At 35.9% G+C, this 25,518-nt stretch overlaps 1 protein-coding gene across 1 annotated transcript in view; it reads right to left on the bottom strand.

Moving 5' to 3' along the window:
* The window catches only part of DPP10 (dipeptidyl peptidase like 10), a 196,258-nt gene that overhangs the window by 11,998 nt on the left and 158,742 nt on the right, over positions 1 to 25,518 (bottom strand). Inside the window, 4 exon segments of the mRNA XM_032235619.1 lie at positions 2,810 to 2,864; positions 4,120 to 4,314; positions 25,142 to 25,211; positions 25,318 to 25,416. Coding sequence (XP_032091510.1) covers positions 2,810 to 2,864; positions 4,120 to 4,314; positions 25,142 to 25,211; positions 25,318 to 25,416 — 419 coding nt within the window.

Here is a 25,518-nt window from a genome sequence, read left to right as displayed (position 1 = left end):
ATATGAATTTAATAGGACATTTAATAGCAAGCTACTGCTACATTTTTCCAAGCCATTAATTTTGTGCAAGAATACCAAAGCAAGTATAATTGCACAAATCCTCTTTATTGGGGCTATAAAAATGTGATTCTGTGTGCACACAGGTACACACAGAACCCTCACGCTGAGCCCTTAAGCACCTCAATTCTAACAATTGTTTGTGGAAGTTGGGAAAGATCCCGGGAAAAGGCGAAACAACTTTAAGGTAACCCGAGAAGTGCTACCTATGAATGTACATAGTCCAAACTGCATTTGCTCTTTGAATCTGCGCTGAATGCCAGGAGTTATATATTGTGGGCTTCTATGTATTTTTAATACTTGTAAGCATTGTCATCAAAATTTGGCTGAAATATTTTGTTTGTATTCATTTATTTATGATATATCACAACTTTCCACTGTACCCACCATTAAAGGGAACCCTCTCAACCCATTTAGCTTTAGGCCTGGGGACACAACCAATTTTTCAGAGATTGCTTGCAGGAAGGCAAGGTGACAGATATACAAGTCTCTGGACAGGTGCCACAATATTTTGGCCTCCGTGCATTCCATTTTTTGCCCATTCCAGGTGGTGAAGATAGGCAGCAGCAGTGGCAATGGGTGGCACCGGCATTGATTGGCGGTGGTGATCCTTGCAGTCTGGAAAGCTGATAGGAGGTATTCCTGGAGGCAGATCCAACTGCCAATCAGCTCCTCGTGCTAAATTAGGCTGTGCTGAAGCTGACCAGGCTGTTTGCTGCAAGGAGTCAAATTGCTAGGCAGCACAGAGAGGAATCCAAGAGAAAACTATCACACTATCACTGCTGGGGAAGCAGTTGGGTTTATTGGAGAAGGCAGGACAATAAGGAATCCAGTAGAAAACTATCACCCAAAGATCTCCCAAAGTTCTTTCCACAGCGTGTGATAGTTTTCTCTGGGATTCCTCTGTCCTGCCTTCTGCAATTACCCCAATTGCTTTCCCCAGCATGTGATAGTTTTCTTCCGGATTCCTCTCTGTCCTGCCTTATCCGATCAACCCAACTGCTTTCCCCAGCATGCAATTTCAGCCCTAAATCCTTCAGCAGTCTTTTTTTGTGAGTTTTGCCCCTCTCTTTCCCCCTCCTTCCCTTCATCGGAGACACAATAATTTTTGCCATTGTGGGCATGGCTTGGTTGGGGGGGGTGTCATGTGACTGAGTGTGCATCAGTGATGTCAAGTTGGTCACACCCATCCAGTCACATGGCTGCCAAGCTGCTCCCACCCGGTCACATGACCACCGAGCCACTTCCACGAATAGGTCACACCTACAGAATAGGTTCTAAACAAATTTGAAACTCACCACTGGTGCCCTGACAAAGGGCTCCGCGTGTCACCTGTGGCACGCATGCCATAAATTTGCCATCACGGTCCTAGAATCTGATTTCTTTTTCTTTCTTCTTTGTCCCTTCTCTTGAGATTGTTTAAAGCTTTAACTTTATATTGGACTTTTGTAAATCCAACATAGAAAAATTATCCAGGTCACTATCTTGTTGTTTGTATAATCCTTTTAATTATTAAAACTCAACTCAGTTTCTTTTGTATGTCCAGTGTAGCATCTTTTCCATTGTAATCTTAGTAGGCTATCTTTTTAAAGTCCACTTTAAATGCTGTCTTAGAGAGGAACCTTGCTCCTCTTCTATTTCATCTTTTAGACACCATCTATCCATAGAGGTAGATATCATTGTTGATATTGTTAATATTATTTTCTGATTCCATTTTTTTGTAAAAATATATCCTTTAATATTTCCAGTTTTGGAATGTTTTGCACCATTCTCTAACTGTCATTCTCCTTTAATTGAAATAATTAGTTCCTTTTAGTGTCTTTTTTAAAATCAAAACAAAATCATTTTCCCATGGGAAGTATTCTTTATAATTAATCTTAAAAATCTTATCAATCATATGATGAACCTTAAATTCATCTTTCAAAAATTGAAGTTTTAATCAACCCTTTGCTGTTTATTGTTTTTTTTAAAGGTTTGTAGGTTCAAATGTTCTTTCATTAAGGGCTAAAGGCAGACTTAAACCTTCAGATTCATTGATCCAAAGATTTCTAAAAGCTGAAAAGGAAATAATAAGCAATTTATGAATGTGATTAGAAAAGGAGGTATGCAAACGGAATGTCTTTTTATAGACACTAAACATGGTTTGAGCAAGATTGCTATTTCCTTGTTTCTCAAGCTCAAAGCACACTGGAGACCATTGTCTTGCAGGCTCCTCATGAGGAGCACTTATGGACACTCCAACTTTCTCTTTTTGTCTAGAGAATTTACAAAGAGCTGGTTGACTCATGGCTTTGCGTTCATTGGATCTACTTTTTTGCAGTGCTATGTTCAGTCTGTCATTTCTTCTTCTAGAAGCTCCATTACTTTCTAAAATGTGTTTTAGAATTTGACTTTTATAGCAGACCACAACAATCTAAAGACACTTATAAAGTATGCCATAGTTGTTAGTCCAAAAATCTGCTGAGAGAGTCAAAACCAAAATAACACTTCCCATCCCCGTCTGGTATTTATTTCCTGATATTTTGAACCAGGATTCTCAAGTAGATTTTGCACCAAATTCAAATGGCAGGTAATTCAAATAATCAAATAATCAGACTCATTTAAGAAAACTTTAAATTAAAAGCAGAATATCACCAAAATTATTTTTCCTATAATTAGTTGAAGCTAATTAAATAACTAAATGGTAAAAGCTTCAGAAATGTATAGCATTCTATTGACAGATTGCAACATCTTATTAATTTAATAAAATTACCTTTCCAAAGATGCTCAGTCTGTTACCATCAATAAATGATTGCTTCAGCAAGTATCTGTAATAGAAAAGATTATAAAAAACATTACAAAACCCCCCCATGCTTGAACAATATTTTTTCTGTATGTAAAGAATTTGTTTATTTGTCTTCTGCCTATCCACCTACTTCTCTACCTGATGCACTGGAGTACAAATTCCTTCTTGATTGAATTAAACTGCTAAATTGTCGCTATCTTCAAAACTGTGAATCCCCTCATATAAGACATTAATCAGATATGGTGCGGAAAGATTTTTAAAAAAATATTAAATAGCTATTTTGACCCCAGGTAATTGCAATAGCTATCCCAGCATGGGATTCAATTAAAAATATAATAAAACCATAAAGTATTGCAGTACACTGGCTGCGTTTGTATGTTTTATTAAGCTAGAATTGAATAGCATAAACAGCATGAACTGTTTGAATCTTCTTAGGTCCTCCCTTTTGATCTTGGTATTCTCCTGGTGCATTCAACATTCACAATCCCTTGGGACAAAGAACAAGATTACTTGGCAAATTAATCCTACTTTTTTTTTTAACACAGCAAATTGTACACTCCCTTTACAACATCTGAGGGCAGGAAGTTCCTTTAAAGATCAAACCTGTTAAATGCTTTGCATATATTCTGTCCTTCAAGCAATGTCTTGGAATTAAGAAGGCATATATAGTAAGACTGGCTTAATATAAGACTGGCTATGATAAACCCAAAATTTAAGTTTGGCAAGAAGATGAAGAGAATGCCTATAGTACAGAAATGCTTAACTCCTGTTTTTAAATCAGATGCAATTATTCAATTCATCCATATATCTATATTTTGAAAACAGGACCAGATGTAATACACATTTTTTAAAAAAAAAAATAGAAAAGTTGTGAAAGAACAGCAATCATAACTAACAATAAATTGTTTTAAGGCACTAAAATCATGTAGATGTAGTTTTGTTGCAGCAGGACCAACATCATATGTTTGATAATAGGTCATCTATTCATTATATCTATAGGATTTAGAAGTAATTTATTGCATTTCAATAGTATACAACATCTGGAATGCATTCCATACCATGCAATACTTTTCTAGTAAAAATGTCAATTACTGACTGTAGACTAGTTAGATTAAACCTAAAAGCAGATGTGATGTTTTATTGAACTTTATTCCTCTTAAATGGTGCACAAATTCCATTAACCCAATATGGTAGAGATATAAAACACAATGCTTTTCTATCTGTCATATCAAAAGAAAGAATATTTAAAAATTGATTAAAAATTTGCACATACGTACTCTACGGCTGCTATCTGATCCTTCACTTCCACTGATCCTAATGAACGGTGAACCTCTTGCAAAATCTTGAGTCCTTGAAATCCACTCCCTCTTCCATCAAATTGAGCTATGATGACATTATCAGAGTTGACAAGCACAGAATCCCAATCAATGTGAAACTTATCTGTAACCAACTGACTGCCTGGAACTTCATCACTGTAAATACCAAAATACCAGAGACAAAGAAAATTGATAATACAACACATCTTCAAACTCTTTAATAATTTTTGTAGTCTAAATTATGGTGAAATAATTAGATAATCCTTTTAAAGTACTATTTATTTCATAGCATCACATTAACCACTGCTTATCTCTTATGGGAACAGTGAAGAAAAAAAGTTGTTAAACTATAGGGAAATAAATGGTTCAGGTTTAATATAGCATTAACTAATCTTATAGCTGGAAAATTATAAAACTTTTTTCTTTTGTTTTGTCTTTGGTGCTTTGAACAACGCTCATAAGACTTGAGTCAAAACCAAGGAATTTAACCTGCAAGCAAATATGGTGTTATCTATCTCATAGTAGAAAGGGAAGTAATGCATAAAAATGGAATAAAATTAGATTGGATAAAAATAAAAAGGGAAGATTCATAATTGGGGAATATTGGGAAAAATAAGATAGACAGAAATCTTAATGAAGTTAATTAATACCTCAGGATCCAATCTGGGTCAGTCACTGGAACCAGAGGTGGTGACCGACCCAGATTAGACCATGCAACATTATCCTGGGACACGTAGATCCACCTTCATTCTTAATTAATACCATTTATGTACTATGATGTTTTCAAATAAGCTACTGTTTGAACAGTCATATTTTGTTTTATACTAGCACATGGATGGTCAAGCAAGCAAAGAAAAAAATAGGCTGCTCGTAAACTACTTAAGACAGCACACTGATCAGTAAACCTACTGTGTATATTCTCAGAACTACTTCACATGTGATATAAAATCAAGTAGTCCTCAGTCCAATAGTTCATTTAGTGACTGTTTCAAAGTTACAATAGCATTGAAATAAGTGACATAACCATTTTTCACACTTACAACCATTGCAGAATCCCCATAGTCACATGATCAAAATTCAGATGCTTGGCAATTGACTCATATTTATGGTATCCCTGGGTCATGTAATTACTTTTTGCGACTTTCTGACAAGCATAGTCAATATGGAAGACAGATTCATTCAACAACCATTTACTAACTTCACAATGGCAGTGATTCACTTAACAACTGTGGCACGAAATAGAGCAAAACTCACTTAACAAATGTTTCACCAAGCAACAAAATTGTGGTCATAAATCAAGGTCTGCCTATATCTTATTTTTCTCATTTATTGATTGATTTACTGCAGCAGGATTTCAATGCTACCCAAATTATAAAAAAATCACAAAAATAAAACACTATAAAATCACAAAAAGTGAAAAGGCTTAAACAAAAACTGATAACATCTCAAGTGGGTAACATTTGACCCCCCCAAAAATGGGCAATTATAATCTGAAAGCCTTGTTAGAGAAGGTTGTTTTAATATCAACAAGTGGAACACTATCCTGCTATTGAGGGGTAGATAATGTTACAACATTTGCAAAGAAGACACATTTCACTGACGGTAAAGATATGCAACACATGTTCAAGATGCAAACATATAGGTTAGATGATGAGCAATATTTTATCTGCCAAATATATAGTGTAATCTCTGATAAAGAAGCTGTTATTCTACTGAACTGACTTCTATTTGTGAGTACATGGACCAGTATGTTCATTACGAAGTTAAGTTTCAAAATCACCTTCAAAGGCAAGAAGAAAGCATTGTAATAGCCAAAGAACTGAGATCCAAGAGCAGTTGTATCTGTTATACTTTCAAAACTATGGCCACAACTATGGCCACAAACTCCATTGTCTGAATAAAAGCTATGAGACCAAACAATATCCAGGTCTGGGCACCGTTACTCAGTGCTAGGGATTTGAACCGCAGAACTACCGACCTTTCTGAGCGATAAACTCAGTGTCTTAGCCACTGAGCCACTGCGTCCCTCTATAGAGGATAACAATTTTCTTAAATGCAATATTTTAAGATACCACTGAAAAAAATGAATTTGTGATTATAAATGTATTTTGAGAGCATAATCTCTAACTAAAACCAGAGTCTATGCAAATAATATAAATTAAGTCCCAAAGATTTCAGGAAAGCTTAGTCCTAATATGACAAAGTTGCCTCACAAAGCTGACATTTACCAAGTCTGTGCCTTAAGATACTAATTATGCATGCTTTATGAACTTATAGTGAGAAAAGGATTTAGTATAATTCAACTCTGCCCAAGTCAGTGTAGCTTTTAAACAAAGAAAAGATAGCAATTACAGAGCAAAATGATGGACTTTAATTGCTACTCTCTATGCTTCTAACAGTGCAGTCCCACATTCCTTAGCTATAAAGGAAAAATGAGACGTTGTTAAACTTTCAAAATAAACTTTTGTTTTGATACCGGAAGTCATAAGACACTATCATCATTTCTCTTTTGGTTTCAGAAGGCAATGTATTTTGCCCTAGGCAACAAATATTGCCTATTGTTATCCTGCATCACAGTTTTCCCTTTCTAACTATCAAGACTGATGAACAGATATAAGACTATATGTATGTTTTCAGCAGAAGGGGGGAAAAGAATAATATTAGATTAATATAATATCCTAGAATATTATAATATTTATATTATAATATAAATCCTAGAATAATTAATGGGTAACATTTAATCTAGAATTTAAAGAATATGGGAAAGGTTGGTCATAATAATCTCATGGTAATAATATTATGAAGGAAAAGAAAAGATTTGAAAACTGAAATTTACAACTAAAGAGAAAAATAATAATTGTTAAACAGGTATAGTATTCCTCCCATTCTCTACATTATACTCTATGATACCATGTATATAATATTGTTTGAAAAATGTGATCTTTAAGCAGATTAATATACGGGTAGATGGAAAAATTAGATACTTGGTATTGTATTACTAAATGATACTTTCAAAATTCATCTTTCAATGCATCTACATCAAACAGCACAAAAACCTTTTAGGTTATGCTAACCCAACAAGTCCGTCTGATACCAGTAACAGGAAAATTAAATTCTAGCCAGTAAAACCTTTTGCAACACAGACTTCATAACAACTCTGACTTAATAGATTTAAAGTAATAATTATGACTAAACTGACCATGTCATCAGTCCACATTTGCTTACTGATTAACAATGCAGTGCTGTATGTTCTGAAGGAATGTCTGGAAGTTGAGTCATGGCAACTGGATTTATTAATTTGTTAATTTGAGATGTTTCACTGTCTGTCCAAGTAGCTTCTTCAGTCTGACCAAGTTGGTTAGGAGACTCTAAATTGGCCAAGAGGAGTTGGAAAGTGCCAACTCCTAAAATTTTTAGAGGTATCCCCACACCAACCTCAGATTCTACCTGTATTCTACTCTACTCTGATTCCACTAACCAACTTGTTCAGACTGAAAAAGCCAGTCAGTGAAATGTCTCAAACCAACAAAAAAATAAGTTCAGTTGCCATGACTCAACATCCAGACAACTCTGCCTGGATGACTGAAAATCTTCATCCCAAAGATGCTTTTTCAAATGGCAACATTTTTCAAATGGCAGAGATTTCAGATCTCATCCAAGAAGCTTCTTTAGTTCAATAGGCTACATAAGCTTCTTGGATGAAAATCAAAACATCTTCAAATAAATAAAAAAGCAAAAAAAAAGCATCATTGGGACAACCATGACCTAGATGACTGAGAATCTCTATAAAGAATCTTTGACACATTCTGAAGGAAATTTTCCAGTATTACCTTTTTTAATTAGTTATAAATTGTTCTTTATTTGTATTTAATAATATGGCATACATAATATAATTTTCCAATTAAAACTTTTTATGGATATTGTGTGGTTTTTTTTTGTTTGTTTGGTAGTTGTAGTAAAAGACCAGTAGATATCTTTAGTAGTAGGCTAAAAGAACAAGTAGAAACACTGGCTTCTAAGAAGCTGATTAATTAGCAAAAACATAGTGAGTAGGTATGTTATTGACACTGTTTATTCTATCAGGGTGGAGCAAATAACTCTCTTGTATTTATTCCAGTTGGTGAAGAAAGGGCATGATTCAAATAAGAGCATGAAAGTTAGGATGGTTGAATCCTGTACTTACTTTTGCAATGTATAAACCTATTTTTGTCTTGCTAACAGAATACTTATCTAAAAATAATTTTAGCTTGAGGTCAAAGCACATATAAACAATAGAACACAATGCCAGTTTCTTTCCAATAAAAGGCATTTTTGATTAGTTTGGGATTACCTCCACTGGCATTGTTCATTTCAGAATGCATGGATCAATATTTACCTCATTACTTTATTTTATAAGATTTGTGTATTGCCCATTCAAATGAATCTGGGCAATGAACAATAAATATGGTCTATGATATTTGCTTCTGCCAGCTTAAAATGTACAGAACAAGGAGTAATTAGTTATTTATTCATAGAGTTTAAATAACTATCTATCTCACACAAAAATTCTAAATAATTTACAGAAAAACCACTAAAACCAGTATAAATATATCATACTCTTCAGTGGTGGGTTCCGGATCCCCTCACAACTGGTATGCTGCGACAGAGCCAGATGTCCACCCCGAGAATGTGCACTGTGCACGCCTGTGAACACCACCTCCCTGCGGCACCCCAGCTGCTCATCGAGGTCACGCAGGCGCCGTACGCTATGTGCATGTGCACAATTGGCCCATTTCCCTCAAAAAGAGGCAAGGAACAGGGGCAGGTGGGTGGGGCCACTGAAACACCATTACGGTACAGTGGCCACTGCTCTCAGCTGCCACTGGTACAATTGTACCAGGCCGTACCTCCTGGAACTCACCACTGATACCCTTCCCAATAAGTCACAATAGCAACCCATATTCCTAATGCTCTGATTCAACTCAACCCAATGTCTAGGAGAAAAACTATGCCTCTATGGGTTTTTGGGAAGGCTAAACTGGTATTCCTCTGCCTTTCCTTGGACTTCAAGTAGGAAGTTCTTAAAAGAGGTCAGGAGGTCTAGAGAAGAGAAGGCACCACCATGCTCTGAAAGTGGTTCAACAATTCAATGGACCATTTGAATCTCAGAACAAGCCACCCTGTCCATTCAAAAGTTTCAGTAGAGGATAGGCTTGTCAAACTACTTTTGAAGCATATGTGCTGGGCTATGTCTATACCATTGCCCATTCAAAGAATGCAATTAATTTTATGGAGTGTGTAGAATGGCTAATTTAGGAGCAACAAAAATCCTGCATTACAAAAAATGGAAAGGAAAAGTAATCTAGTTGCCTGGAGGCTAAGCATGCCTGTTTGTCCTCCACTGAGGAGAAGAATGGCAAAATTCTGATCAATTTCATACCTGTTTATTTCAAGGCTGCAGACAAAAACTGCAGACAAGTGTAAGAAGCATTTTCCTTATTGGACCGTACTTCATTCAGAAGGAGGCTGGATAACACAAGAATTGCCTTCAATGGGAAACTTGAACCAATGTGTCCAAAACAATGAACAATACTGGCTCTGTAAGTACAGGAAGTCCTGAACTTACAACCATTCATTTCATGACTGTTTAAATTTACAACAGCATCAGTGGTGGATTTATACCGGTTTTACTTCCGGATCGCTCATGTGCATACGTGGCACTTCTGCGCATGTACAGAAGTGTCCAGGCTGGTGGGTGGAGCCCACTTTCAACATATTTCACAATTCCCATGTAGAAGCTTTAAATGTATCATCTGGGGAGAAAAAAAATCCATGCAAGAAAATGATGACCCATCAAAGAAGAACAAACACAGGATGGGTCACTGCTGATAAGCATCTTCTTCAAAAACTGCTATTTGAGGAAACTATCATATTAACTGCTTCCTCGTATTTTCCTCCATTTTATCTTGTTCCTCTTTGGGGGGAAATACAACAGTCTGCTTTTCCACAGATGTATCACAGGAAACATTTGTTGTCCATCCATGGACTCAAATTTTGATGGAAGAATAAACCAGTATCTTAGCACACTGTTATAACAAAAACTACACTGACACTCATATTTCCAATACTGAATGGTTATTACACCTCCATTACATTATAATGCTACTCTCTCACATCAGAATTAAAACATTTCCCTACCATTGATGCAAATGCATTTTATCTGTACCTTAAAGAAAATAATCATTTATTCAGGAAGCTAATTTTTGATTCTTACAAATCAAAGGTAGTATTCACCTTCTCTGAGTTTTCCTAGGATTCCAGCCCCCCCCCCAGAAATTATAAAAGAACTACCACTCAGCACACAAACATTGTTCTCTTTGTGGTTTCCAATTAATACATCATAGTCTCTAGTTTCTCAAACAGCTTTTTCACTGTATCTTTCTAGACCAGAATATGGATATTCTAGAGTCCCCCCCCCTCAAAAAAAATCTAATGATGTTATCAGCTGGTCATATCATCGTGGAGAGATTTTATGATTTAGTATGTTTTCAAGTCTTGCTTGCATATTTTGAGAGTGGTTACAAATAGCTTTTTGTTTGCATTGATCCCATCTTCTATAACAACAGACTTCAAAAACAAATGTAAACAATAAATCATGCATCAAGTATACTTAAACCCACTCTCTTAATGCTGTTGTTGGTTATTTTAACTCCATTTTAAAAATACAATGCCAGTAGTGTAGCAAAACTTACTTATTTTAGTACTAAGCACTTATCATCTTTTTAAATCACATCCAAGATAACATCTGCCTTTTTAGCAAATGCATCAGGGTTCTGGCTCAGATTTAAACTGTGGTCAGCAAGGACACCTAAATTCCTTTCTCATATTTACTGCTGAGCCAAATCTCGACATTTTCACATTGTACATTTAACATTTCTTATCTTGATGCAGATTGACATTTCTCTCTGTTCAATTCTAGCTTCTTCATTTCAATTTCATCCCATTGCTCAACCTATGTCCATTATTAATAATAACAGAATAACAGAGTTGGAAGAAACCTTGGAGGTCTTCTAGTTCAACCCCTGCTCAGGCAGGAAGGTCCTATACCATTTCAGTTCCATTATCTTACCCTTTTGAAGTATTAAAACCTCATCCAAATGCTGCACAAAATTACAACCATTTTCTGTTTATACTTGTTTGTAATTATTATTGAATGTTTGGTAAATTCTATTCATATTTGTTAAGTAATGTTTAATGACAGAACTATGAAGATGTTGAATTTGATAACAGGCAGCATAACACAGCATACAAAACTGGTCTTGGAATTGTTTCAGTCTTTAATACTGCCCTCATTCTAAATTGTGTGATTGGGAAGAAGATGTTAATAAGGGAGGTGCTTAAACTGGATAGTTGGCAATAAACTAGATACTTCTCTACAGATGATTCTTTTTCTACAGATGATTCTTTTTCCCCAATCTGATCAAGTTCAATTTCAAATACAAACTTTCTTTGGCAGCATCTTCCTATGCATCAGATTTGGAGTTACCATGTTGAGGGGCAGGCAGAATCCTGACTGCTTTTACATAATTCAGAGTTGTTGAGAATCAGGTGGAATATAAATTTAACAAATTGTTATTATTTATATATCATTATTATGTCCAAATAGTGATATCTCTTTCTTTCATTTTTGCTGATACAAAAAAGAGATGGTCACTGTTTGAACATTTTTTTTTAAAAAAGTATGCATATGTGAAGTTTTTTTTTCCCTCAGGAAACTATATTCATTCAGAATACAAGTTATCACATTGACCTCAGAAACTAATTCTGTATTCTTAGGTACTTTTGTCTTTCTTTTTAATTATACAAAGAGACTAATTTGACAGTTTCAGAGTAGAGCTCCTGGCAAATTGGATTGAGGATTACTAACTCCTGCTCTTCTGAAAGATCCAAGGCAAATTAAATCAGTCCCTGAAGGTCTTTCTTGACAGATTTTCTTTTATTGACTTTTCATTATTTTGTGAAGATATTCTGTTAATGTGAAAATGAATCACAGAAAAGGTAAAGGTAGGGCAGAAAGTGGGGGAACAGTTCACCTTTTTGAGAAAAACAGAAATGCGTATACAAGTTTATCTTAGAAAAATAACAAACTCCTTCTGTAAAAATAAAGTATATATGCGAGTGAATGATTAATTTTATTAATTAAGAGCACTAAAAATTAAAGTTACTAAGTTACTCAAATTGGCAATATTCATTTCTTCTTTACTTTTAAAATTGTACTCTCTGCCATTTAGTTGCTCAGAAAATGTTTGGAGGCATTTCTGTATTATATTATTGTCCCACTTTTCCTAATACTGGTGTACATACAAAGCTTTCAGTGTACATAAAAGCAACAAGTGATAAATCATGATTATAATCATGATACATTCATCATAACTCATAAGATACAACAGTCAGTGATTGTCATAGGGTACTAAATAACATAAATCATACTAGGATACTAATAAAACAATAAATATAAATCATAAGATACAAGCAACAAAGTTATGTCCTAAGAAGATATGGAATAGATGGAAAAGATGAGAAGGATAATAGTAATACAGCCCTACTAGGTACCATATTTTCAGAGTATAAGACATGCCTTCTTTGTCCCTAAAAGAGGATGAAAATTTGGGTGCATCTTGCACACTGAATGAAGCCCTGCCCACCTACCGTTCCCCCATCTTTGGCCTCTACCTCCCAGCAATTTACCTCCTTGCAGCAAAGAGAAAATGGGCTTGCGGAGGCGGCAAATAGGCTATGGCAATCTCTGCAGCCTTAAACAGCTGATCATCAGGAGGCCGTGCTGAAACTGAAATTGAAAGTGAAACAGGCTGTTTGCTGCAAGGAGATAAGTCAATGCCTATAGAATGTTCAAATTATTAGACATATTTTTAAAGACTGCTTTATTATTATTCTAGACAACAAAATGAAGAAGCTTTTAAAATAATGCTTGATCTGATGAAGTGCGATGCTATTGTATCTTTTAAATAGCAGAGAATAACTATACTTCCAGAAAGCCACATCAATTTTAATAGCATATGTACAAGTATAGTCTGAAATGTAACACCATAAACAGTGTATATCGTCTGTACTGTTTGCTGTTTGCTGAAAGGAGGCAAATTGCGGGGAGGCAGAGGCAGATTTTTTCCCCTTGTTTTCCTCCCCAAAAGCTAGGTGAGTCTTATACTTTAGAGCGTCTTATACTCTGAAAAATATGGTAGTTTGACAGTGTTGTGGGAATTAGTTGTTCAGCAGAGTGATGGCATGGGGAAAACTGTCCTCGTGTCTAGTTGTTTTGGCATGCAATGTCCTATAGCATTGTCTTGAGGGAAGAAGTTGAAACAGTTTATGTCCAGGATGTGAGGATATGTAGATATTTCACAGCTCTCTCTCTCTCTGCTTCATGCAGTATACAGACCCTCAATAGAAAGCAGGCTGGTAGCAATTGTTTTTTCTGCAGTTCTAATTATCTGTTGAAGTCTGTGTCTGTCTTGTTTGGCTGCAGTGCCAAACCAGATAGGTATAGAGGAGCTTTAATAATTTCTCTGTAGAACTGTATCAGCAGCTCCTTGGGCTGTCTGAGCTTTCTGAGTTGGCTTCCTGAGTAGGAAGAACATTCTTTATTGTGTTTTTTTTAGGACATTTTTTATTTTACATGTCCCTTTTAAGTCTTGAGATATTATAGAACTTAGAAACTTGAAAGCCTCTACTATTGATACTATGTTGTCTGGTACTGTAAAAGATGGTAGAATAAGAGGGCTTCTCCTAAAACCTACTTCTCCTAAACCTACTGTCATTTCTATATTTTTGAGTGTTTCGGTTCAAGATTGTTCCGGCTACACCACAAGTCTATTGTTCAACTTCCCATCTATATAGAGGTTCATTGTGATCTTGAATGAGGCCAATCACAGTTGTATCATTTGCAAACTTCAGTACTTTTAACAGAGGGATCTTTGAGATGCAGTCATTGGTATATAGAAAGAAGTAGAGAAAGCATACGCCCTGGGAGGTGGGGCTGTGCTAATTGTAAATCTGATGTGATTTTGCCTAGCTTCACCTGCTGCTTCCTGCTATTAGAAAGCTTATGATCCAGTACAAATGTGGTCAGGCATGGCTAGATGAATCAGTGTAGTTAGAAGAATATCTGGAGTGATGCATTGATGCCGAGCTGAAGTCTACAAAAAAGACCCTTGCATAGGTCCTTGGAGATCCAAGATATTGTACAATGTAATGTATGCAGAGCCATATTAACAACATAATCTGCTATCTCTCTTTGCTTGGTAGGTAAATTGCATGGGGTCTAACAGTGGATCCGTGATGATTTTCAGGTGCACCAGCACTAACTTTTGAAAGGTTTTCATAATTATGGATGTCAGAGCAACCGGTCTGTAGTCATTCAGCTCCTTGATAGAGGGTTTCTTCAGTACTGGGATGTTAGTAGAACATTTGAAGAAAGATGGAACATAACACACATCTAGTTATTATTAAAGATGTGTGTGAAGTTGGTCAGCACAAGCTTCCAAGAAGGATTTACCTTGTCTGGGCCTGGTGCTTTCCCCAGGCTTTTTGTTGTGAAATAGATCTCACAATCTTTTTCTGTGATCATCAGAGGTGGGAGCCCTAAAGGGATGGGGTCAGTTGTAGGAGGCTTGGCTGTTGTTCATGTATCTGAGATGGAGGCAACAGTCTCAAACCTACAGTAAAACACATTCAGGTCATCTGTCAGTTGTCAATTTCCTTAAGCATGGAAAGGTGGTTTACTATAACCAGTGATATTTTCCACACATTTGCCGGTTCCCTTGTTGAGAGCCGATTCTCAGCTTTTCAGAGTAGCTTCTTTTTGCTGCTCTGGTCTCCCTTGTTAATACATTTCTGGCCTGATTGTACAGCATTCTATCTCCTTTCCTGTAGACTTCCTCTCTGCCACAATGTAGCTGCTTGAATTAGCTGTGAACCAAGGCTTGTTGTTACTGTGTATTCCCAGGTTTCTGGTAGGCACAGGTGTCTTCACAAAACTAACATATGATGTTACAGAATCTGTAAGTTCATCCAAATCTGCAGAGGAATCTTCAAAAACATTCCAATCTGTGCAATCAATGCATTTTATCAATATTTTTATGATTGCATCAAGAACTACAAACCATTTCTTTTTAATGTTTTAGTTAAAATTACCAAATCTCAAAGGAAACCAGCTTGCAAACTTTTTCTTTTTTAGAATACTATCCATTTGCATATCTACACCATTTTGCAAACACAGCATCTTCTTAATTTGTCTGAAGTCCTGTTGCTATATCTGACCCCCCCCAAACAATGACAGTAAGTGTTCTGTTGTGTTCCCAATGCAACTATTTATAAGGATATTAATAATTCACAAATTGTCTTTATTTAGTTTGGAGGGACCACATGGCTGAACTTGTTAGTTAACAGCATAGCATCTGTCACTTTCTATTATATTATTGATATTATTGCATGTTATAGGTTGAGAAACTGAATATGTTCACACCTAAGGCTAAGCCCTATTCTTTTAAATTTGTATTCATTTGATGAATAAGAAACACATATGTATAAGCTATAATAGGTGGAATTAAGCAACTACATTATATTTAATATGATAGCATCCATTCACATAATTAATGCTAAAATATGAATTTGTGTTTGAAAAATATTTATAAGCCACAGGCTGTTTAAAATATAGCTGCTATAATTGCAAGAGTGCTTAGAAATCATATTTCAACAGTATTAGAAGAGCTTATCAGCACAAGAAGTATTTTAGAGATGAGAAATGATGAGTAAACATCTAGTTATTCTACCGAGATGTACTCAAATTTTTCAAGGGGATTGTAAAATGAAATCAAAAGAAGATTCAATAACTGAGGGATTTGTTGATGATTTCTTATGTACAATTAAAATAAAAATTTATAGTAATAAAAGATATTATGATTTTACACAGGGTAATATTGAATTTGAAATAGAATTATGTACAGCATAATGATGAACATGTTACTGCTAAAATAGATTAACTTTTATTGAAATTTAAGACAGAAAAAGAACAAGGGAAATAATGTATTGTAAAAAAGCGAAAACCTTTAGCTATAATATACAAATGGACCATTGGGAAAATATGTGGTTGAAAGAATTGAAATTTACATTATGTTCCAGCTTTAAAGGGAATATTTATAAAGTTATGTATCACTGGTGTTTATTGCAAGAAAAACTGTCAAGAATTGTGATGGTGAACCTATGGCACGTGTGCCACAGGTGGCACATGGAGTCATTTGTCAGGGCACGCGAGGCATTGCCCTGTCAGCTCCAGTGTGCATACCTGAAGGCTCCGGGGGGGGGGGCAAAAATGGCCCTATGAACAACAGGAAGTGACTTCCAGTTTGGCTGTAAGGTCGTTTTTTGCCCCCCCCCCCGAGCCTTCAGAGAAGCCTCCTGAAGGCTCCAGAGAACGAAATCGGCCCTATGAACAATTAGAAGTCTGTTCCTGAACTTCCGGTTTGCCCATAGGGGCAGTTTTGTTATGCTCCAGAGGCTTCAGGAAACTCCTAAAGCCTCTGGAGGGTTCGGGGAGCGGGGAGGATGTTTTTCGCCCTCCCCAGGCTCCTAGAAAGCCTCTGGAGCCTGGAGAGGGCGAAAAAGAGTGCCAAAAGCGGGGAGGGGGGGGAATGCTGGTTGCACGCAAATGCCCGTAAAGGGGAGAAGCATGCACATATGTGGCATGCCTGCACACACATCCCCTGCACGCCCCCCACTTTTGGCATGCGAGCCTAAAGTTTCAGTATCACTGGTGTAGAATATATAAAATTACTTTAATCTTTGTTGTAAATATGAACAACATGAGAGACATATTTATCATATTTAGTAGACATGTAAAAAAAGCTAAAAACATTTTGGATAAAAATGCATTAATTGAAATATTCTTAAAACTTAAAATACAACTATAACCAGAGAATCTTCTTTTGGGACTAACAGGATAAGCAATTAGAAATAATAATGGGACTTTGTTTTTATATATGACAATTGGAGCAAAATTATTATATGCTCTAAAATGGTAAGATTTCACACTACTTACAACAGAGCAATGGTTGGTGAAGTTGCTAAAAGTCATAGGGATAGCTAAATTAACTTCTTCAGTTAGAGAAAAAAAACAATGTCTACCATACATTTATGATCAACTGGAAATCTCTTATAGACTTTTAGTATGAAACAGAAAAAATACATTTATGATCATGAAGATTAGGGCGGGTGAAAAGGTAATAAAAAAGGTGAAAGTTTTTTGCAATTTAAAATAGGGATAATTTTGTAAATTAACTTCCTTCCCTTCCATTCCTTTACATTTTTGCATGTTTTATAAGAGGCTAATAAAATTTATTTTAAAGAAGTATTAGAGCAGCTTAACTAGAGGGTTTCTAGACTGAACTCAAAGTACTACCATGGAATATTGTTCTAAATGTTTTTTTCCCTCCATGCTAGTCTTACTATCATTGAAATTGACATCCCAACATTTTTTTTTATTTTCAAACATACAAATACATAGAAACAAAATTTAGACATAAACTACATTTACATAATACATTGGAACTTCAGGTTCTTTCTTATAGCAGTTTCAAATTGGTACAATTCTCCTTATGTTATTTCCCCTTCTAATATATTTCATTTGAGTTTCACCATTTTAACCCTCTTATTTTACTTATGTATCTGATTTATTGGTGATTACCTCTAATAAGTTTCAACTTCTTGAGTGCATATATACATGGTAATGCCTCCTTAACTTCTATTTTTGGGCTTTATTGGCTTCTTCATTGACCCTTGTTTCTTTCCTCCATCCACCTATACCATTTTTCCCATTTCTGATAATATTCTGTCTCTTCTTTTCCCTGAATTCTTTTGTTAATTTGTCCATTTCAGCACAGTCCATTTTAAATTTATCCCCAAATTTTTCCCATTTATCTAATTCAATATTGTAGCCAAGTTCTATGTCCATCTTACCATTTGTTCCTTCACTATTTCTTCTTCCATTTTATATTTCAGAAGAAATTTATATATTATCCTATCATCTTTCTTTCTGTACTTTGAATTATTTTGTCTAATTTGTGTGGTTCCATTTGGATGTTGTATAAGTTAATATCATTATTGTGTTTAGCTTTGATTTGCAAGTAGGTTAGCCAGTCCACTTTCATGTTTGTTATGCCATTATTCAATTGTTTTAAAATTTCCTGTCCATCAATTAAGTCTCTGTATCTTATCACTTTATTCATATCTGTAAAGTTTGGGTGCGTCATCCTTTCTGTCGGGATAGCCAATTCGGGATTTTCACATAGTGGGTTTTATTTTGAGCCAGTTTTGCAATAGCACGTTTTTAATGTTTTTTAAAGTATTTGTGCATTTTGTTTTTACCATCCCATAGGAACATGTGCCAACCTACTTGCAGATCGTGACCTTCTAAGATCAAGATTCTTTTATTTTTTAACTCATGGCACAACAAAAACCGCGCTCGTCAAAATAGCGGTGATAAAACCGCGACGTCATCACTGCGCATCATCACTTGCCACGACAACAGCGCAGTGACGGAAGGGCGCTTTAAAACAGCGCGGCGGCAGAAAGCCGATTTAAATTAAGGTAAGGGTTAGGATTAGGTTTAGGGGTTTGCTTTAGGGTTAGGGTTAGGGTTAGGGTTAGGGTTAGGGTTAGGCTTAGGCTTAGGCTTAGGCTTAGGTTTAGAGTTAGGTTTAGGGTTAGGTTTAGGGTGCTGACTGCTTCGGAAGGCGCGGATTTGCCCTCCGCGATTATGTTATCGCGGTAGAGTCGCGTTTTTCCTTAGCGCTTCGAACGGCACAGATTTGCCCTCCGCACTTATGTCGGCGCGGATAAGGGCTTCACGGTTTTGTGGTGGAACCTTTTTAACTCCATCCAGTTCTTCAACCATGTTAGTGTTACTGCTTGTGCATATAACTCCCAGTCTGGTAAGGCTAAGCCTCCTCTCTCCTTGCTGTCTTGCATTGACTTTAGTTTAATATCCTTGCTTTTCATCCTTGCCAGATGAACCCAGATGTTCATTTGTTTAGTTCCTGGAAGAAAGTTTTAACCAGATTTATAGGTGCGGCTTGCAACAAAAATAAAATTCTTGGTAAATATTCATTTTAACTTTGGCTATACACCCCATTAGTGATAACTTACTATTTTTCCAAATCTTTATTGTGGTCATTAGTTTAGTAGAATTATCGTCTTTAATTGTTTGCTGACACCCAAATCCCCCAGGTATTCACTTTCTTAATTGTTTGCATTTAGTCACTAATTCCAATTCCTCTTCTTGCTTTTTTGTCGTATTCTTAGTAATCATTTTATTTTGCTTTTATTAATTTTTAATCCTGCCATCTCCCCATATTCTTCTAATTTTGAATTAACTTTGGACTAGATTCTAATGGATCCTCTAAAACAAATACTAAATCATCAGCTTAAGCTTGGGTCTTATATTCTTCATTTTTGTGCCTTAAACCTTTTATTCCCTGGTCCTTCCTAATTTCATTTAACAATCTTTCCAAAGTTAATATAAACAGCAAAGGAGAGAGGAGACATCCCTGTCTAACTCCCTTTTTTATTTCAATTATATCTGTTAGGTTTTCGTTCATCAAAACTTTGGATGTCTGGACATCCCAACATTTTTAATGAGAATATTTCCCATGCAAGGTAGAACGTAAGTATCTAATGAACTTGCTGAACTGAGATATCAATCTGTAGAATGTTCTCAAGAAATCTCACTTGCTTTTTATAACAGACTTATTTATATTGTATAAAATCTAATACTCTCCTACCTTGCCCAAATATTTAGGCTGCTTTAATTTTTTAATTTGAATTATTTTAATATAAATTATTTTTTATATAAAATAAAATTTTCTTTATTCATCTCTGGTTTTTTTGGTTTCTGGTTTATCCCTATATACATACATACATACATACATACATACATACATACTACATACATACATGATAGTATTATTGTATAGTATTTATACAATAAATACCTTGAGGCCGTTAAGAACTGGATGAGCGCTAACAAACTGGTACTCAACCCGGACAAGACCGAGTGGCTGTTGTGTTCCCTCCAAGAATTTGGTCAATGTTCCAACACTTAGGCTGGGGGGGTCAAATTTTACACCCCTCAGATAGGGGTCCGCAACTTGGGAGTCCTCCTGGACCCACAGCTGACGTTTGACCACCAGTTGTCGGCTGTGACCAGGGGGGCATTTGCCCAGGTTCGCCTGGTCCGTCAGTTGCGGCCCTACCTAAACCGGGAGGCCCTCGCAACAGTCACTCGAGCCCTTGTGATCTCTAGGCTGGAATACTGCAATGGGCTCTACATGGGGTTGCCCCTGAAGTGCATCCGGCGACTGCAGTTAGTCCAGAATGCAGCCGCGCGAGTGATAGTGGGCGCACCGCGGTTCGCCCACGTTACACCCATCCTCCGCGAGCTGCACTGGCTACCTGTCGATCTCCGGGTGCGCTTCAGGGTATTGATGACCACCTTTAAAGCACTCCATGGTAGTGGATCTGGGTACTTGAGAGACCGCCTGCTGCTGATTACCTCCCTTCGACCGATTAGATCGCACAGACTGGGCCTCCTCCACACTCCATCTGCCAGTCAATGTCGACTGGCGACTACACGGAGGAGAGCCTTTTCTGTTGCAGCTCCGACCCTGTGGAACGACCTCCCCGTTGAGATCCGCACCCTCACCACCATCCAGACCTTCCGCACAGCCCTGAAGACCTGGCTCTCCCATCAGGTCTGGGGATAGGTTCCCAATTTACCCGCCCGAGTGTTGACTGTTGAATGCAAGTTGTGTTTTTATTATTTTCTTTTTTGCTCACATATTGTCTGTCTTTGATCGTGCACCCCCTCCCCTTTGATTGTAAACCGCCCTGAGTCCCCTCAGGGAAAAGGGCGGTCTATAAATCTCAATAAAATGAGTAAAAAAAAATGAGTAAAATTTATTATGATAGTATTTATTAATGAAAAATGAAACAAATTAGAAGATTCTTAAAAGTAGTTATGTGAATTGGGAAAATAAGTTTAATGGCCTGCAGGTAAACAAGTCATATGTTGAGAATTCCTTCTGGTGAAAGAAAGAAACAGTAGGGTAGTTAACCTTATTTATATTCTAAGTTATTTCATTGGCAATTAAACAGATATATACATGTCCACAACCAGGCAGCCATGAGAGCCACGTACATAATTGTTCCACATTTTATTCAAGCCATTTAGAACAAGAAGGCATAACAGTGTCCAAATTCTATTGGAATTGGTTTATTTATGTACTTATTTACTTACTTACTTGGGCTTATAAGCTTATAACCACTCCAATAAGAAATGACCATGTGCAATTTAAGAACTCTAGAGAACAAATAAATCCATAGTAAATAAATAGAGTAAATTATAACTCTTCCTTTTACAGATCACTGATGCTCCATGAATGTGCTGATACTGATTAAATACATCATTTTTAAAATCAAATATTTATGTTATGCCAAGGGGTGTCCCTGAAGTCACTTTCATATGAGAACTATAGTTAATGGCAATTCTCCTTCTGTTCAATATTAAAGAGAGGAAGAGACATCTTAAAGTAGATTCTACTCTGCTCATTCTTCTCATTCATATATTACCTATTCAGTAATATTATAACTCAATAGACAAAAAGCTTTCTTTAAGAAAGCATGATATCCATTCACTGAGGGCTGCAACTTTTAATGTAGTATGGTATTTCATTTTATTTTCCTCGGCTCCTTTAATGGCATTCTATATGTGTTATGAGGCACCAGTAACAATTACCCAGGAGGTAAAACAAAAACAAAACACAGCATCATTTTATGTTGCTATAAGACATAATATCATTATGAGCTGCAAGGTATAAAAATGATCCCTTCATCATTATTCAAATTGCTACTTTCCCATAAAACTGATGATGGCTGTGAATTGCATAGTCCATTTTCCCTCCTTTTCGCATACCCGAGCAAACTCTTGTTAGATTTGTAAAAAGGATAGGAGGATCTTGATTACTTCTTATAGTTTTTCGATGTTAATAATAACTTATTCAAGTGGTTTATGCCAGTTTTACATCTTTTTTTCCTAATCAGAAACTACAGACCTGTAATGTTTCTGCATGTCCAAATAGACAAAAATTAGAGAGGATACAGAAAGTGCCCACCTCTAAATTTCATTTAAAATTGGCTTAATCTGTTTGGAATTTTGGATGTGAATAGTGCCTAGATGCCATTTTTACTCTTTGAATATGGTTTGAACTTGTTTAACATCTTCAATATGAGTAGGAAAAATGTTTTGTATTCTAAGTATTTTTAGCTCAAAGCAGATTGTTCTGACCTTGTTAAATGTATTCTGATGCTGTTCTGACCATTCCAGAAATATTCAGACTGTCCATTGTGTTTGAAATTGGTCTTACAGGTACAAAGCAAGCATATACTCTGGGCACTTTTCAAGTGTTTTGTGATTAGTGTATTTGCTGTAGGGACAGAATGTTTCAAATCTGATAACTACTGCATAACACTACCCTTTAAATTTATTAGAAAAAATCATAAAGGTATTATTCCAATAACATATTAATAATACCTGTCCTGCAGAAATGGAGGCAGAGGTTTAGTTCAAGTTAAACAAAAGGTCAAAAAAAGAAAAACATGCACTGACTGATTACATAAAAGATCGCCAAGAACAAGCACTGATTCAAATTGGAACTTATTGAATGTGCAGGAAACAAAACATCAAATGAGTATCAAAGTAACAACAACAACAACAACAACAAAGAACAAAATGCTGGCAAGAAAAAGCACTGCATGATCAAAATCTAAAAAAAACCCAAAGAGACAGTGGATAAAGATAAAATCTGGCAATGGTTTACAACTGGAATATTTAAAAAAGAAGCTGATGGCTTGATTGATATGGCAGTTGAATAACACAATCCCATCAAAATTTGCAGTTTACCATAAGTCAGCATCAATTCTACAAAAACCAGATTCTGTAACAGCTTTGTTCCTATGCCATCCATCTGGTAAACTTGCAAGATTCATTTTTCTCACAATGTACATCCAAACTAGATTGTGTTGTTTCTCTGTATCATATAATATGTGGTTATATACATATTATGTATATAAATTTTGTATTTATTTATTTAGTCATGTTTATGTAGTGTTTATTGGAGGCGGTGACCCTTTGAGACCTATAAGCAATGAAATTTCATTTTAATGTATGCCGATTAGTGTGTATTCAAAGTGACAATAAAGTTATTATAAGTTCTAAGTTTTTGAAAATGGAAAAGAATCAAAAATTTGACAAAGACAGGTAATATAGATCCATCTTGAATTACACAGTAAACAATTCCTCCAATCCCCCCATAAATGAGAATAAATATTTTTTTCTGTTTTTTAAAAATCATTTATGTGATCCTTAATAAAATTATAGTTGCATTAGGAAAGGGAGGTAGAAAGAAAGAAAGAAAGAAAGAAAGAAAGAAAGAAAGAAAGAAAGAAAGAAAGAAAGAAAGAAAGAAAGATAAAATAGCATTTATGTGATCCTTAATAAAATTATAGTTGCATTATGAATATATGATATATGAATATATCAGAGGTGGGTTCCTCCCAGTCCTGTGTGGTATGCCAAAAGAGGTAGTGAAAATCTGGTGTACCGGACTGGACTAATAGTAATGGTGGCTTGGCCACGCCCCCAAAACTCTGTCAGAAGCCTTTTTTTAAAAAAAGCCCTTTTCCCCTGCCAGTTCAGGCAGTGGAAAAGTGGTTTTAAAAACAAAAAGAGAGAGAGGAGGGGGGAAGGGAGGAAGGAAGAGGAGGGAGAAAGAAAAGAAATAAAGAAAAAGAAAGAAAAAGAAAGAAGTAATCTCACTTTTTAACCAGGTTTCAGCAAATTAGAAAAAAAAAATGCTGTTGCTTTAAATCAGAACTGAACATGCCTGGCTGTGGAATTCTGGGAGTTGAAGTCCACAAGTCTTAATGCTGCAAACTTTAAATTGAAACCTGCTTTAAATTGAAAAGCTGCTCAACAGGAAGTTTGCAAAGTGACATTCAGCAGTTTATTTATGGGTCAACTGAAGAACAAACTGGATGAAAAGTAGGATTCTTATATGGGTCTATGTTTTTGAAGTTTTGGGGTCTGTGCAATATGAGCTTTATGTTTCTAAAAGGTTTTGGATCATTCCTTCCTTGTGAATGGAGCCAAACTTCTATAGACTCATTATCTCATTATCTATATGGCAAGCATGTGGAATGAGTCTTTCTGGGAGTAATCTTTTATTTGGTGGGGGGGGTTGGTTGCTTCCCACAGAGGAAAGGGAGGGAGAAAGAAAGAAAGGAAGAAAGAAAGAAGGAAAGAAAGAAAGAAAGAAAGAAAGAAAAAACAGCAGAGCAATTTAGGGCTAAAACTCTACTCAGAGGTCATCTAGTCCAACTCCCTGCTGCAGCAGGAAACCTTACATTGTCTGGATTATTTTGGTGCCTCTAACAGAGAAAAAAATTGCCAGAAAGAAGAAGGAGTTTACTAGGACAAGGCTGCCATGCAGAGGAAGGCAGAGATAGTCCTTGACTTATGATTACAATTGAGCCCAAAATTTTGGTTGCTAAGCAAGAGCGTTGTCAACTGAGCTTCACCACATTTTATCTAATTCATGACATCTCCTGGTGAATGATATCAAGTTGGCCATGCCAATCCAGTCACATGACCGCTAAGCCACACCCACAAAATAGACCACACCCACATAATAGGTAGTAAAAAAGTTTGAAAACCACCCCTGGAACATACAGTATGATGTCATCCCAATATGATTTAGAGGTCACTATTGGGAAGGCTATTTTTGTAACTAAAATGGCCATTCTTGAGGCCATATAATATGTCAACAATATAATACGTCAATTTCACAAATTTTAATAATATCAGGGTAATACTTACACTATTAGGAGAAGTGGATACATATTTCGATCAGAGAAATCCTTTGGAAATGTTAACTGTAAAGGAAGTTCTTTAAGAAAAGAGCAAAACATTAAAGGCTGGTAGTTTGAAAGATGAATTAAAAATACTATTTTAAAATATATATTGCCTTTTCCAAAATTTTCTAGTATGTTTACCATAGTCATCAATGTGAAGCATTCTAGTTTCTGTTCGTAGTTTTTTTCTCATTGAAATTGCTTCTTTTAAAACCGAGTTACTTTCTAAAATATAAAACTCTGTAAAATAAAAAGGCAAAGAAAGGAATCAATGTACATGCATGCTTAATTGGAGGGAAAATTTAAAATACAATTTATATGACAGATGCAGTCCATATTTTT

The sequence above is a fragment of the Thamnophis elegans genome, chromosome 1, assembly GCF_009769535.1.
Source record: "Thamnophis elegans isolate rThaEle1 chromosome 1, rThaEle1.pri, whole genome shotgun sequence".
Classification (NCBI taxonomy): domain Eukaryota; kingdom Metazoa; phylum Chordata; class Lepidosauria; order Squamata; family Colubridae; genus Thamnophis; species Thamnophis elegans.
This window is presented reverse-complemented; position numbering and strand designations above follow the sequence as displayed.